Source organism: Stegodyphus dumicola, chromosome 10 (assembly GCF_044657685.1).
Source record: "Stegodyphus dumicola isolate Sdum_Otavi_A_Nest chromosome 10, ASM4465768v1".
Taxonomy (NCBI): Eukaryota; Metazoa; Arthropoda; class Arachnida; order Araneae; family Eresidae; genus Stegodyphus; species Stegodyphus dumicola.
Window position 1 is genome coordinate 134,772,065 of NC_140777.1, and position 15,175 is coordinate 134,787,239.

General features: G+C 32.2%; 1 protein-coding gene across 2 annotated transcripts in view; it reads right to left on the minus strand.

Annotated features, from left to right (window-relative positions):
* LOC118192450 (plasma membrane calcium-transporting ATPase 3-like) overlaps window positions 1–15,175 on the minus strand; it is a 480,953-nt gene that overhangs the window by 415,045 nt on the left and 50,733 nt on the right. The window contains exon 1 of one of the 2 annotated variants that reach the window (XM_085825567.1): window positions 1,757–1,982. The exons of the other annotated variant lie outside the window; for it this stretch is intronic. Coding sequence (XP_085681693.1) covers window positions 1,757–1,772 — 16 coding nt within the window. The 5' untranslated portion in view covers window positions 1,773–1,982. Of the gene's footprint in view, window positions 1–1,756; window positions 1,983–15,175 lie in introns of those variants that run through there. 2 annotated transcript variants of the gene reach the window in all.

Genomic DNA, 15,175 nt, shown 5'->3' on the forward strand with positions numbered 1-15,175 from the left:
AATAGATCAAAGCATAAAAAGCACTATAATTTACAGGTTTCGTAAGATAAAAGCTGAAAGAAATGAAATAAGATAAAGCTTATTATAACTAAATAAAAAAATAAGGAATTCCTTTCCCAGCGTTTCAAATTTCGTAAAATTTTAATTTTTTGTCATAAGATCTCTTTTCTGAGAACATTGTGGACAAAACTTACCATAAGTCGAACGTATTGAAGGTAAAAGTCTTAAAAGTATTTGGCAGTTCTGTTTAGAAATTAGAGGTTCAAGGCATAATGATTTTAATTTGTTACCTCTCTAAAGGAAAATGAAACTTCCAGAAATTCTTATTCGAGGGAATATGCTCAACATGCAAATAACAGATAGAAATTATGAAGGTTAAAATCCTCTGACCGACAAGGCCATATATATATACGGGGCTTAGAATGCTTTTTGTAATGTCTATGAGAACGTATATAAACGTGCATCTTAAAATACGTCCAAGAAATTAAAGTGATATATTAAAAGTACATAAATCCTGGTGTAAAGTGCCAGGGGCATCTTGACACTGAAATCAAAAAAAAAAAAAAAAATATTTTTCACGGTAGTTTTGGGAATTAGTGCTTTGTTAGCGAAAACCCGGACCGGTCAGAGGGTTATTTCTTAAGAAAATATTAACGTCTTAAGAAATTGATCGACTTAACCAACTTAGCTGAACAGTATGTTGACATAGCCAAACGCTTCTATTATGAAGATATTTCTGATTTTGAAAAGTGATATGCTTCCATTTTATGAATTCTGTTCTGAAATATTATTTTTACTTGAGACAGGTTCGAATTTAATGTTACAAAAGAGCTTAGCAAAGAGAGATTTTGATGTTGATGATATAAATCGTACAACTAGACATTTAATATGCTTACACTATTTCTTAAGGCGTTTATTTTCAACTGTTATTTTACAAAGGAACTTTATCCAAAAATATCTTGAGTTAAAAGTAAAAATTCAATTTAGTGTGGATATTTTGATGTTTCTTATATTTCAGTATAAGTTTTGATTACGAGATAGTTAGATGGGAAACCGTTTGTGAAATTACGTCTTTTATAATTATAATTTCATAATTGCTTTCTTGCGTTTAACTTATTTGATGTTAATTACACGTATTATTTAATCATAAGGGAATTTAATCTGCAACTTTCATTCTTTAACGAGTTGCTTTTTTAACAATTGTTATAAGAGGCATTTTAAATTTAAAAAGCACATTGGTATTCAACATTCATGAATATGCCATATTTTTATAAATTTTTACCATGAAAAAGAATTAAACGATTCAATACATAAGCATCACAAGTGAGGAAACGATTGTATATTAATAACACAATATGAGCTTTTTAAAAATGCTTAATTAGAGATATAGAAATAAAGATTTGCTGGCTATGCTACATTTAATCTGACAAAAGTACAAATATTTCATTTGTTTAAAAATTTTTTTTTAAGATTTAAGGCATGATTTTGTATGGTTGTGTCTAAGTTCCAGCAATAATCTTAATTGGTGTATAATAGAATTTGTTATATCATATTGTTAAAAAGAATTACAAATACTTCTAGAAAATTATGCATAAATAAATTCCATATTTTAAGTTTAGTGTTTGCTTTACGAAATTTATTTGTTAGCAATTAAAGAAAAACTTAGAAGTTTAGAAATCTTATTTCATACAGAGTAAACTGAAATTACTTAGCTTAAAATTAGAAAGGGAGCTGAAGCGATAAAACTATTACTTACTTATGTCCCATGTCATTCTACTTCCGCAATTTCTTCAACTACTTATCCAATATCACTTGCTAAATCCTTTGCAAAAATCACACAAACATGATGGCATTTTTACTATCTAGGATCAAGACATATTTTTTCCAGTTCTATTCATTGCTATATTAATTTATCTGTGTATTCCGCTATGTTTATGCCTCTCGCTGATTTGATGTATCAAGTCTCTCCAGTCTGGAGCCTCCAGTGGAAGAGACAGTCAGGGAAACTGGCTGAAAACGCTGGTTTTCTTTTTTTTTTCTTTTCTCATTTACATGCGCCAGGAGAAACCTCAAGAAAAGCGACACAGAAAGGTTATGATTTGCTTCCCTCTTCGGCTTCCCGCCAGCTGGCTGTCAGCCAGTCCTAAAAGTTGTTTCATTCAGAATGCCGCTTTCTGACAAATTCTTGTCTTTATAGAAAGAAGAACTAAAAAGGCAAATACTACATCCATAAATCAGCTTGAAATGTCCCCTTTCAACAAGCAGGGACACATATTTTAGACAGTGTTCATATACTTTCGTGATATAGTAAAAGTTCAATGAACTTGAATGAATTGATCCAGACATTCACCGAAATGGGAATTCAAACGGGATTATATGTTACTAACTTCATCAAACGGGAATAAAATGTGTCTAATTTCAGAATTATGGCAGCTGTTTATATCGAGCTCTGTCTACTTTAGCTCACAAAAAACTGAATTTTACTTTCGACAAAATATTAAAATTACATATTACGTAATATACGACTGTAAAAAAAAACTTGCTGATGTTAAACTTGAAAGTATAACTTTTAGCATTTTTCAATAACAACTGTGGTCAATTAAACGAGGTAGGCCTTCAACTTTTTTCAAAAATCTAATAACAGATATATTATTTAATTTTAAATAAATGATTTTTTATATAATTTAATATTTATTTATATATATTATTTAATTTTATAGTATATAACTTATAGTATTTATTTATAATATTCTATTAGACTATTTAAACGTGTTTAATTTATAATTAATTAATATGTATTGTATGGACCCTACTGATATAATGTATTAAATGCGTAAAAATCCTTACCAATTGTTCAGTTGATTTCGCCTCAAAATACTTTTCTGCAAACTATCCACAAAATGCACTCAAGATAATCGAAGCATCTTATTATTTTATTATTTATTTTAAATCGAAACATCTTAATTAATTTCTTTATTAATATTTAGTTGCAAAACCTTTGTCTTTAAGGATTGCACTAATTCATTGCGGCATAAAGACGCCCTAAGTTTCGATATTTTTCATCATTAATAAGTGTCATAGTGTACAGACATTAGGTATTTTTTGGAAGCAGGAAAGATGAAAAATAAGCAACACCTTTCGCCGGAAATAGAACCACGGACCTCCGGAATACGCTCCTAGTGTGCAGACCACCACACCACGAAGGCATGCCAAGGAGGCGGGAGAAATACCTTATATACTCCACCTTTTAAAAAACGACTGGTTTTTTTAGGGGACTCAATCGCCAAATCCTGGGTTTGGAAAATAGTCATCCATCATCCTTTTAGTTCGGGCATTACTGTAGAGACATTAGGTACATTTTGGAAGCAGGAAAGATGAAAAATAAGCAACACCTTCGCCGGGAATCGAACCACGGACTTTTGGAATACGCGCCCAGCGTGCAGACCACCACACCACAAAAAAGAAGGCGTAAGAAATACCTTATAATGGATCTTGTACAGTTTTCCAAAGTTTTTTTTTTTTTTTTTCAAATATGAAGAGTGACGGTATTGTATTTTACCTTTTAATTCCTGACATAAGTTCTCAGTTTGATTTAGGTCTAGTGACTAAGAAGGTCATGACAGACTATTAACCATGTTTCCTTCGAATCAGCATTCCATCATCTTTCCTGAATGCTTCGAATCACTATCATGCTGCTAGTGTTATTACAATGGTATGTGCTCTTATGCCAACGGTTACTATCTTTAGCATAAAAGCACATTCTCTTTGGTTATGATATTATCTGTCCAAAACACCATACCTCATGCCATACGACAACAAACAATTGCATAAGACTGCTACTTCCACCATTAACGGTTTTCCTTACGTACTTTGGGTTAGATACCTGGAATTGAAAACGAACGGAAGACAAACGGCTTCCTCTCTATTCTAAGCACTTTATTTTTGTTTTATTACTCCAAAGTACATTTCATCAGTGTTTCATCAATTTTTCAAGTCCATTTTCGACACGGTACAATTTGGCAAAATGTGTACACGCCTTCGGTGTTTATGTTCTTTAAAAATGGAACTTTCCGTGCTCTTCGAGAATATACCTTTCCTTTAACCAGTAGGATGCATCGAATTGTTCTGCTGCAATAATAACAATTTTACCTTAAAACATTCTGTCGGGCAAAAATGGCTTTTCCCTTGATTTTCAAAGAGGCATTCTTTTTTTTTTCCTCTTGAAGTTATTTTAAAAAGTCTGCCTCCACGTTCAGGCAAAATTTCGACACTTTATTCTCTAAGAACATTTCTTGGGGAACATCCAACTGATGTGGTAATTTTCTGATTGATTAGCTATTTTCGTATATCGACGAAATATAAAAATAGTTTGTAACTCCGCGTTATTGCAATAATATTTTCATCTATCTATTGTTTTCCATATAACTGACATAACAAAAGCAACCATGTGTGTGGAATTTTAGAACTGAACAAAAAAAGAAATGATACATTTTGTAAATCACTATTATTTTTTTTTTTTTTTTTTTTTTTTTTAGAAAATGAGATTGATGGTATTCCTTTTTTTAATGGGGGGGGGCATAATGCAATTTTGGATAGTTCAGGGAAAAACATTATGATATTATGATAAGAAAACACTCTAATAATAGGTGATGATTCTGAAGGAATCCCTAAATTATGTCCCTACAGTCGAAACAATACACATTAGTTATAAATTTAAAAAATAAGCAGGCGTTATTCTTAAATTTGCCAAAAAATTATGTAGAATTTTTTCTGGCGTTAGCTAGCTCGCCCACTCTTCGAATTAGCGTGAAAATAATAAAAAATCAAGAAACAAATACAGAGCCAGTAAAATCGTACAATAACAAATAAGTTTATTATTAAAAGAAAAAGGTAAGGAAAAAGTTAATGTTGTTGAAAATTCAAGAAATAATAAATAAATATGTGTATTTAGTAAATATGAAAACACAGAGTATGAGTATGGTAGAATGCTAAGCATGTGACTCTGTATGTAAACAGTGTTACTGCCAAATCTTGAAGGATTACAAATATTTCCAACTGCACGTGTTTTTTTAACATTTTAATATTTTTCTTAGAATAACGCAGCGTGCGGATGATGACTTTCCACACCCAGGATTTGGCGATTGGATCCCCTAAAAACCCCAGTCGCCCTTTAAAAGGGGAAGTATATAAGATATTTCTCCAGCCTTTCTAGCGTGCTTTCGTGGTGTAGTGGTCAACACACTGAGCCGGTATTTCAGAGGTTTGTGTTTCGATTCCCGGCGAAGGCGCTTGCTAATTTTTCATCTTGCCTCCTTCCAAAAAAATCCTAATTTCTCTACATTGTAAAAGAAGGTACTAAGTGATTTCGTTAAAATAAAAGCCATAAAAATTGCAACTTTTTAAAATATAGAAGTAAAACTATTCCATACCAAAAAGAATAAAGATAAATAATTTTTAAAAATTCTGAAAGCTTTCAGATTTTATATTACGCCCCAAAGAGGCGTTTTTTTTTTCATTTACAGACACATACACGTTTCAGGACCATTTGAGCTAATGCCACATTGGGCTAAAAATATTTAAAAACAGCGTATATTTAGAATTTCCGATAAAACCGTCTCGTGCGCTCGAGATAAAAGTGTTACATTCTGTACAGTGTTGCCACTGCTCGCTTTGAAATGGTTGAGTTTTTTGATAAAATATTCTTTAAAGTTTTACAAAATATGAAATAGACAATAAAACAAATTCCAAATTCCTATTATTTCAAAAGTGAATAGATGAGGCAAATTCTTGGTATTCACACAAAGTATAAACAAACAATAAATTTAAAATTTAAAATACGGGATTGAACGTGCACATGTATTGATGCACAACTAAGTGCGATCAAATTTTGTGGCTCTAGATGCCATAGTCTTTCCATAGCGCGACAAAATCGCATACTTTCGCATAATATTCGTCTTTTAATAATAATACAGAATGTTGCAAATAGAGCAACTACAAAATATTGACCTAGAATAGAACAAATTCAAAATATTAAGTTATGGTATTTAATATAATGTCGAGATTGCAGCGATTCAAATTTTTGAAAAATTTCTAGCCGAAAAAGGACATTACTCCCGAATGGGATATTAGTGTCGAAACGGCATTTCGCGAGGAATCATTATAAATGGGGCATCACTTTTCAAATTGTTGCTGTCAAATATTATAGCCCTGAGTGTATTTTATTAAAAAAAATTATATAATGAAGCGTGTTTATGAATGCATGTTTCTCGCGTTGTGAATAAGATAACTGTACATAGAGCCATCAGATTTTGAATAGTGTAGTCCTCCACCCGAAAATGGATACCGCGAAGACTAAATTTTGAATTTCAAATTTTTTTATAACCTATTTCAGATTTTGAAAAACTTTAATGAATTATTGAATGTAGTCAAAGCTGGGTTAGTTAATTAATTTCGGCTGCATTGTATTGGGTCAGTCCATAAATTCGTGCAAATTTTTTGGTAAATTTTTAAATAATATCAAAAACACAATTTAACATTTTAATCAATTATATATTTTCCTCCATTATCTACAATATCTCGCCATCTTACGGGCAGTTTTTTTTATGCCATTGCTGTAGAAATACTCTGGTTTTGATGCAAAAAAAACTTGAAAGTTCATTGTGTACATCCTGTTTAGAATTAAATTTTTTTCTCAGTAAAAAATTTTGTAAGGCACAAAATAAGTAAAAATCACTTTATTTTCTATATTTTAAAAATAGAAATTTTTATGCCTTTTATTTTAATGAAATCATTTAAGATCTTTATAATGTAGAGACATGAGGATTTTCAAATATCCCAAAGCAGGATGTGGCAAAAGCTCCCAATTAAATGCACCTTTTTTTAGAAGCGCTGTTCGAGCCGTATGCGGTCTAGCGTTATCATGTTGAAACAACACTTTCTCTATATTCACCGATCATGGGCGTTTTTTGATCAATTCTGAGTTTAGACGGCAAAGTTGTTCACTATAAACTTCTGAATGAATCGTTTGATTTGGTTCTAACAGTTCAAAACATCCTGAAACGGGGTTCATCGTCAATGCTGCTTTTTGCAACTTTAATTTTTTTAAAATCATTTCTGGGCAGTCCTTACACTAATAGTGTGTTCACCATATACACTAATAATTTTTATTGCTGTAAACCTGGCAGCTTCAAAATACGAAAATAAAAAAAGTAGCACGGCACGTTTGTACTGATTATCTATATTCATTTTCTATGGGTACTAAAATGCGTTCGATATTTACGAAAGTTGCTGATGAATTGAATGATAATATGCTAGTCAAACGATGACAAGTTTCAACAGGTTCAAAATTGTATTGCTTTAGTAAATGCGTCATAGTGGATTCCACGCATACTCTTAGTGCGCGCGAACTTATGGACTGACCCGATACTTAATTGTCAAAATGTTCACGAGGAAGTAAGAGTAGGAAGAAATTTGTGTTTCATCAGATTTTGTGATTATTTCGCAAAAAAATGTTCGATACAACAGTTCAGCGATTTTAAACCGAGCTGTGGCAAAACTGTACGAGGAAAAAAGATAAAAAAAACATTTTTATCTCCAGCGCGTGAGTCTGTCTATTGGAAAATCTAAAAATATGCGGTTTTTAAATATTTTGTGATTTTGCAGCTGAATCGAATTTTATGGGGGCATAACTGCCAAAAACATGATATTTAGTAAATAAGGTAAACACACAAAACGTTAATAAGAAAAAGACACACAAAAAAGGTTTTTTTCAAAAGCCATTTTAATAAGAGTGTGCGTGTGTGTGTGTGATTATGGCAAAGCCTCGAGGGCTATCTGCCTAAGGGAAGGGATGCCTTCGTGGAGGACTTTCTAAGGGAAACTGGCTCGTATTGGCTTTTTCATAAGTTTTTTAATTTCTCATGTTTTTAGAGGTTTATTAGAACTGAGGTATACGAATTGAATACTTTAGTCATAAAAAGGTTTTGGTTTGGCTTATTTAATTATGACAAAGCACACTAGGGCTATCTGCCTAGAGATGCCTTCGTGGAGGACATTTTAAGGGAAACTGGCTCGTATACACGTTACACATGGGGAAAACCACGAAAACGCCCATGCAGCCAGCCTTTCGCGGGATTCGAACCTCGGACCGAACTACCACTGTTCAGCGACTAGTACCGCTCGGCCGCTGGTGGGACTGTTATAAAAAGGCAAAATCTACACTTTTGTTTGTTTACTATTTATGATCAAAATTATAAAATAATCAACTAAATTTTACGCACCATTTTTGTTCAATATGTAAAACTGAATTTACTTAATTAATACTTTTTATAAATTTTCGTTCTTCATTTATGTATTACCTCAAAATTTCCTAATGTGAACTTATTAACTTTGATCAGGATATAAGTTCGTGGTATTATAATAAAAACATTTTTGATCATTCGTAAATTATGTACACAGTACAGGTGTTATTGTTATGTTAGAAATTAACTTTGTTACCTTCGGAAAATGAGAAAATATAGGCTATACTGCTGGTGAAGAGTTTTCTTTTCACCCTGAGACACCTAAAACGAGCAGGTTTACTAACAAATTTTGAAGTGTCGTATTTTACAATGCAGATATTTCTTGCCTAGTTTTAAGATGAAACTAGGGCATGCACTGAGACGACGTTAAAATCTTAGTTTCATAGTTTGATCCGAAGCAGCCATTGAAATTATTTTCTTGAAACATATTTGCTTTATCAAAATGTCTTCCTCGCGCCACTTGGGGTAAAATGTCTAATACCAGTTATTTTTGTATTAAAATAAATTTTGCATGCATTTTTAGTTCTTTAGTAGAAAGAAACATTTCTAATTATTATTTAAACATACTTATTGGTATTCTTACATATACTAGAAAGCATTTAATGTGCAATGATGAATCAAAATATTGATCATTCTATATAGTGCTTTCATCAAGAATATAGTCCTGATCTGAAATTCTTAGCAACTAACAATATTCTTTTGTGCAGTGAAAGCTGAACTTTCTTCATTGATCTTAAAATTTCTCGTAATGAATATATTTTAATTCGAAATGAGTCAAAAACAATTTATTTGAAGCGGTATAGGTCAGTAAATCTAAAGTATTTTTATTAATATGTTTCCTGTTTTTTATTATTAATATATTTTCCATAGGTTTGCCTATTTAAAAAGGAGATTTGTAGATAGTTTCCCCTTTCTACGTCTATAAACTATTTGGAGAGGGGGTATTCCCATTCTGCAGTTTTCAAGAAACGAACTCCTCCTAAATAGAAGCCAAGTTAATTTCACACGTTATTAACTTCTTGATTTTTAACGCATTCCTTCTTTACCTCTAGTTTACTTTCGCCCTTTTTTTACTTGTTTATGCATCTTACCATTAACTTATCAGCGAAGGTTTGTCTTAGTTGGCAGTAATTCACAGATTTTTGGTGCCGCAGTAGGAAAGAATAATTCATCCTCTAGGATAAGTGAAAAATAAAAATAGTTATCTTGGGTAGTCTGTAACACTATAATAGGAGACCTTAACACAGTGATAATAATAAGAGGTGTCCGCCGACAACATCGCGGCAAAAACATCGCGGACGAAAACGTCGCGGAGAAAACAACGCAAGGCGAAAACGTCGTGCTACAAAACATCGTGGGAGAAAACATTGCAAAGAGAAAACGTCGCAGTTCTAAAACATCGTGGCGCAAAACATCGACGTCGAAAATAAAGCGGTTCGAAAACTTCGCAGGTTAAAATCATCGTCGTCGAAAATATCGTAGTAAAAAATAAAGTATCTACAAATCATCGCATGACGATAACATCGTAGACATGCTTTTTTCAGGTTTTAATAATTCTAAATGGATATTCCCATAATGATTCGTGAGCGGAAGATGTAAAGAAGGATAATTTTTACTTTCAAATTTTTTATTAACTAATAAATTTTTGCTGAAAAATTAAGAAAGAAACTTAAGCATGGAAAATTAAATGCAACTTATAGATTATACTTTTCATGAAAAATTACCATTAGAAACTTTATTAAAAATGATTTATTAATGGACTTTGTTAGTTAACTATGTCGGTTTAAAATTCTATTAAGTGCTATAAGTTGCATTAATTTTCTATGCTTAAGTTTCCTTCTTATTTTCTCAGCAATAATTTATTAGTTGATAAAAAATATGAAAGTAAAAATTATCCTTCTTTCTATCTTGCGCTCACAAATCATTATGGGAATATCCATTCATAGTTTCTAAAGCCTGAAAAAAGCATGTCTGCGATGTTATCGTGATGTGATCATTTGTAGATACTTAATTTTTTACCACGATATTTTCGACAACGATGTTTTTAAATGCGAAGTTTTTGAACCGCTTTATTTTCGATGGCGATGTTTTGTACCACGATGTTTTAGAACTGCGAAGTTTTCTCTTTGCGATGTTTTCTCCCACGATGTTTTGTAGCACGACGTTTTAGCCTTGCGTTGTTTTCTGTGACGTTTTCGTCCGCGATGTTTTTGCCGCGATGTTTTCGGCTGTAACCTAATAAGACGATCGCCGTTGAAATCGATAGAGTTTTATTTAAAATTTACCCCCAAACCAGGGTTGCTTTCCTTTTGTTTAGTTATAAATTTTTGACATTTTTCTTTACCATTTGATTATTGCTTGGTTCTAGCCTATGTACAATCTTCCACTCTTTGAACTTTCTTTTAAAACACATGTTCTTCTGCTTTGTAAAACGGGTAATAACGGTGACAGTGTTGATTTCTCTGTATCTTGCAAAATGCTCCGAATAACAGCCACTTAGTTTCAACACCAGGACTGTCCAGTAGGTTTGGTCGACCGATAGCAGGGGCGCAGCACCGAAGATTCGAAGATGCAGACATCGCAACCCTGGAAGTGCGAGAAGGAGCACTTTCCTTACAGCCGTTCCAATTTAAATCATAAAGCTATATAATGTTATTTTAAGCTACAGAGTAAATAGGAAATGCAAATTCAAACAGTTGATCAAAAAGGAAGTAAATTATGAGAGATCGTTTAATTTAAAATCATGGAAACTGAGCTTGGAAACGAAAAATACTTGAACACACACACAACCTCAAACTTGGCTCTGGCAAGATAGCTTAACATTGTGGGGCTAATTTGATAAGCGCTCAGTGCACTAGCCCATTAGAGAAATTTCTTTATGGTTTACAAAGTTTTGTAGAATTAGATAAATGTCGAATATTTATTGATGACTTCTGCCGTTGGATTTTTGAATTGTGTTATTTAATTATGGCAATGCACACGAGGGCTATCTGCCTAAAGGGAGGGATGCCTTCGTGGAGGACTTTTTAAGGTAAACTGGCTCATATACACGTTACACATGGGAAAAACCATGACTTCTGCTGTTGAAAATCATTAAATGCTTTCTGCTACTATGCTTTATTTTGTCTTTCGTGGCGGCAGGAATATAGACTACACTTGAGTATTATTATCGATATTTAGAATGTTTTCACCTCTAACTTGTTTATTTATCTTTTCGTAATGCTTTTAGACACTTATGCCTGTCTTCACGTTATTTGTACTTAGTTCTATGACATTTAGAACTTAATATTTAAATTTCAATTCTTTTATTCCCTGCTTATTTTAAAATGTAAATATTTCATTTTAGGAAATATAGGAACGCGATAATCAGCACGTTAGTTCCAACATTTCCCCGATCGATAATTTCTTCCCTCGCATAAGGTAGACAGCATATAAAATAATTTTCCGAAGTTCGTGCTTGGCAAATTTCCTCATTCAAATAATCGCTGTTTTCAAGTGTCCTTTAATCTTCGCTTCATTACTATATACTTGATTCGATTTGCTCAGCAAGAGCAATAAAAAGAAGCAAGAGTGCACTTCCAATTAATCTGTTTGCGAATATCGAGAGTGAGAAAGTGAAATGAGTATCCAGACAACACGACTATATCGATTAATCAATACAGCGTGGATATAAAACTGAAAGATATGGTGGAGAAAAACTCCTTGCCCGGAATGTAAATGAAAGGTGCAAAACTGAGATAAAAGTTAAATATTAAAAATCACATAATTTCTCTCTTAAGTATTGTAGTTTCATATAGATTCATCAGTAATTAATTTTAAGGCTTGCCTAATCCGTTTCCGAATTGATACGATTTTTAGAAACGATAAGTGGAATTTTAATCAGTTGGATAAGAAAGCTAGAAAGATCATGGCTAGGCTAATATAAGATTTTTGTCTTCGTTAGTTAACTTGACTTTGCCAACAGTCAAAATTATACTTCTGTAAATTTCTGGTTTACTTACATTTAGATAAATTTTCCTACTTGTAAATAATTTTGTAACTTTTCCAGACAGTGCTCCAAAGCTGTGCTAAATAACATTGTTTACAATGATTACAGAAATTGAATTATTTATTCAGTTCTTTCAGTTTGAAGTTGAATCGTAGATTGTCAAACATTTCCGCGAAATTTGTGTTTCATTTAACAGTTATAGAAGTAAATAAAAGAAAACACTTTGGAAGTGTGCATTAATGAAAAATTCAAATTGCATCCTCATTTCAAGAAAGTCATTCATGCCACAAGCATTTCGTTGAAAATGCTTCCACTTTTCAAATCGAATTGCCTAAAACACATTATTCTAAAACAGTTCCCTATTTCCATTAAATGAAATTTATTTCATTTAATGGAATGTTTGCATAATTATTCTACTTATGCCAAAACATATAATATTTATTCAAATTTAATCCTCCTCTCAAGCGTGTGATGAGGGCATTATAGACTCATTTTCATAAGCGAAGGAATGAGCCAGTACTCGTGTTTGTAACAATTAAATTGAAATAAAAAATAAAGCGAATAGTGATGTTATCATTCTCGAAAGGAATAACGAAAGTTTCAAATAATGCTTAATTGCTGGTGTAAGAAATTTCGAGTTACTAATATTTAAAGAACCTAATACTGCATTTACATCTGATCGAGTTAGTATCGCGTTTTCACACAAAAAAATCGTTATAGAAATCTGAATGTTGGCCCAAGAAGCCATATTGATGATTGTACATGTATATAAACAAGCACGGTTGAGTTTCACAAATTACACGCAATGATTTTCATATAAGTGAAAACTAAAAGTATACTTATATGGTAAAAAAAGTAACCCTGTTGTGATATCAGAAGTATCAACAATATGAATAAATAAAGGGCTGAATACTTGTTATTAAGCAAAAATTTATTTCTATTTGCATCAGAATGTGATTCGCATAGTTACATTTACCACGAAGTTTGTAATAAAGAAATAAATACCATTTATTACTTATTACGTATTACAAAGGATATTGTTATGAATGTTATACATATGTAAATAATTTTAGTGAAATTATATGTAAAATTTTAGCATCTTTTGTATAATGCAGCATGAAATGCATAAAAGAGAAGAAGCTCTGCTGGAAAATAAGATTATAGAGGAAAGTCTATTTAACATTGAGGTAAATGGCTATCACGTTAAACTGGCGAGATATCGCCAAGCTGGTCATGGTTTTGGCAACTAATTTTTTCTGCCAAACCTGTCGGCCATTTGGCGGCATTTTGGTCCAGTTTCTGCATAAGTGTAATTGGTACTGCAATTGAATAACTAACTGATTCCTATATGTAACTGTAACCATATCTGACCCTTAGATGCAACTTTAGCCGCGAATGCCTTCCAGTAACTTCGAGAAATGGAAGATACTAGAGATTTCTCGGCTGCCGAGAGAAAACTATATAAGACAAGAGAGAGAATTTGCTCTCAGTCTGAGTTGACTATTGAAAGATATTCGTAGAAGCTTCGCCTTTTTTGATGCGCTTTGCATTGCTTTGTGTTTAACGTTCTTAGTAGTTTGAAATGTAACTACTGCTTGTAGTTCACGATATTGAGAAAAGATGTGCATGTACTGGTGGTGGAAGTGGAAAGTTCCAGATCTGTAAAGTGTGTCTTTTGGTAAAAACGAATTTTATGAAACTATCGTCGGTTCTGTGTGCACTTAATCCATTACGAATCCGTACCCACACAAAATGAATGAATAAATACGAGTCAAATAAAATATTTTCCGTCTAAATACTTGCTTCGTAGGATGCGAAAATTATTGTGGATAAATATAACATTTGTTAATTCCATCAATAATTATAGAAACGGCCTCCTAACTTTATATAAAGATGGTTATATTAACTTTATACAAACGTTGGCTACATATTTTAAATGAACATACCTTTTCATATACGATGAATGCATTAATCTGATACACAGCAAATGAAAATGAAAATTTAACATGGTCACTGAATTTTAATATGTCACCAAACATTGATGTAGAATGCCTTATTTTTACCTCCTGTGAATTTATAGACCATGAGTGGCCACAACGCGGCTCCAAGGCCGTGTGCAGGGAGTGGTGTAGCTGTTCAGAAAATAAAATATATGTTTGAAGTATGCTAAACGTACTAAAATTACTCAATATACAAAAGAAAATAAGGCAAACTGGCACTGAATGATTGTTTACAATCAGACGTTTCTTTTCATTTAAAACCTCTTTCACTGTATTTTAAATGATATAAATATGGACTTCTGGCGTTTGGAAAATCCTTTTGCAGTTCTCAAACTTTCCTGAATTCTTACTGAAATTTGCTGTATATATAAATGACGGAGGTGGTGTTTTCGGTCCCACATTTTGGTTGTGAGTTTTCAAAGAACAAGCCCGAATTAATCACGAACAACATGTTTTATTATTTTTTAAATGACGTCTATCTACCTATGCGTCTGTGTGCATGTGTGTGAAGAGATTTAATTTTCTAGAAGATATTGTATTGAAAAGTATTTTAATATTTACATTTAAAGCTAAGAAATCCGTAGGTGTTCCCATTCAGAGGTTCATTTCCACAAAGAACTGAAAATGTTCTGTACTTTCAATAACCATGTGCATTAGCATCATGAAATTTAAGTTTAGTTAGAGTGGTTTATTCTGCCTGAAAGAGGAAAGATGAAAAAAAAAAAAAAAAAACCATAATTTTCTTCCTATAATACGCATACCGAATTTTTCTCTTATTTAGACTCTGTTTATTTTTACTATCTCTATATTATGCCTAAAAATGTTTTGTAGATTTGAGAAGAAAATGATCTAGAAATTAAAAAAAATTATCTTAATGCACTTTTATT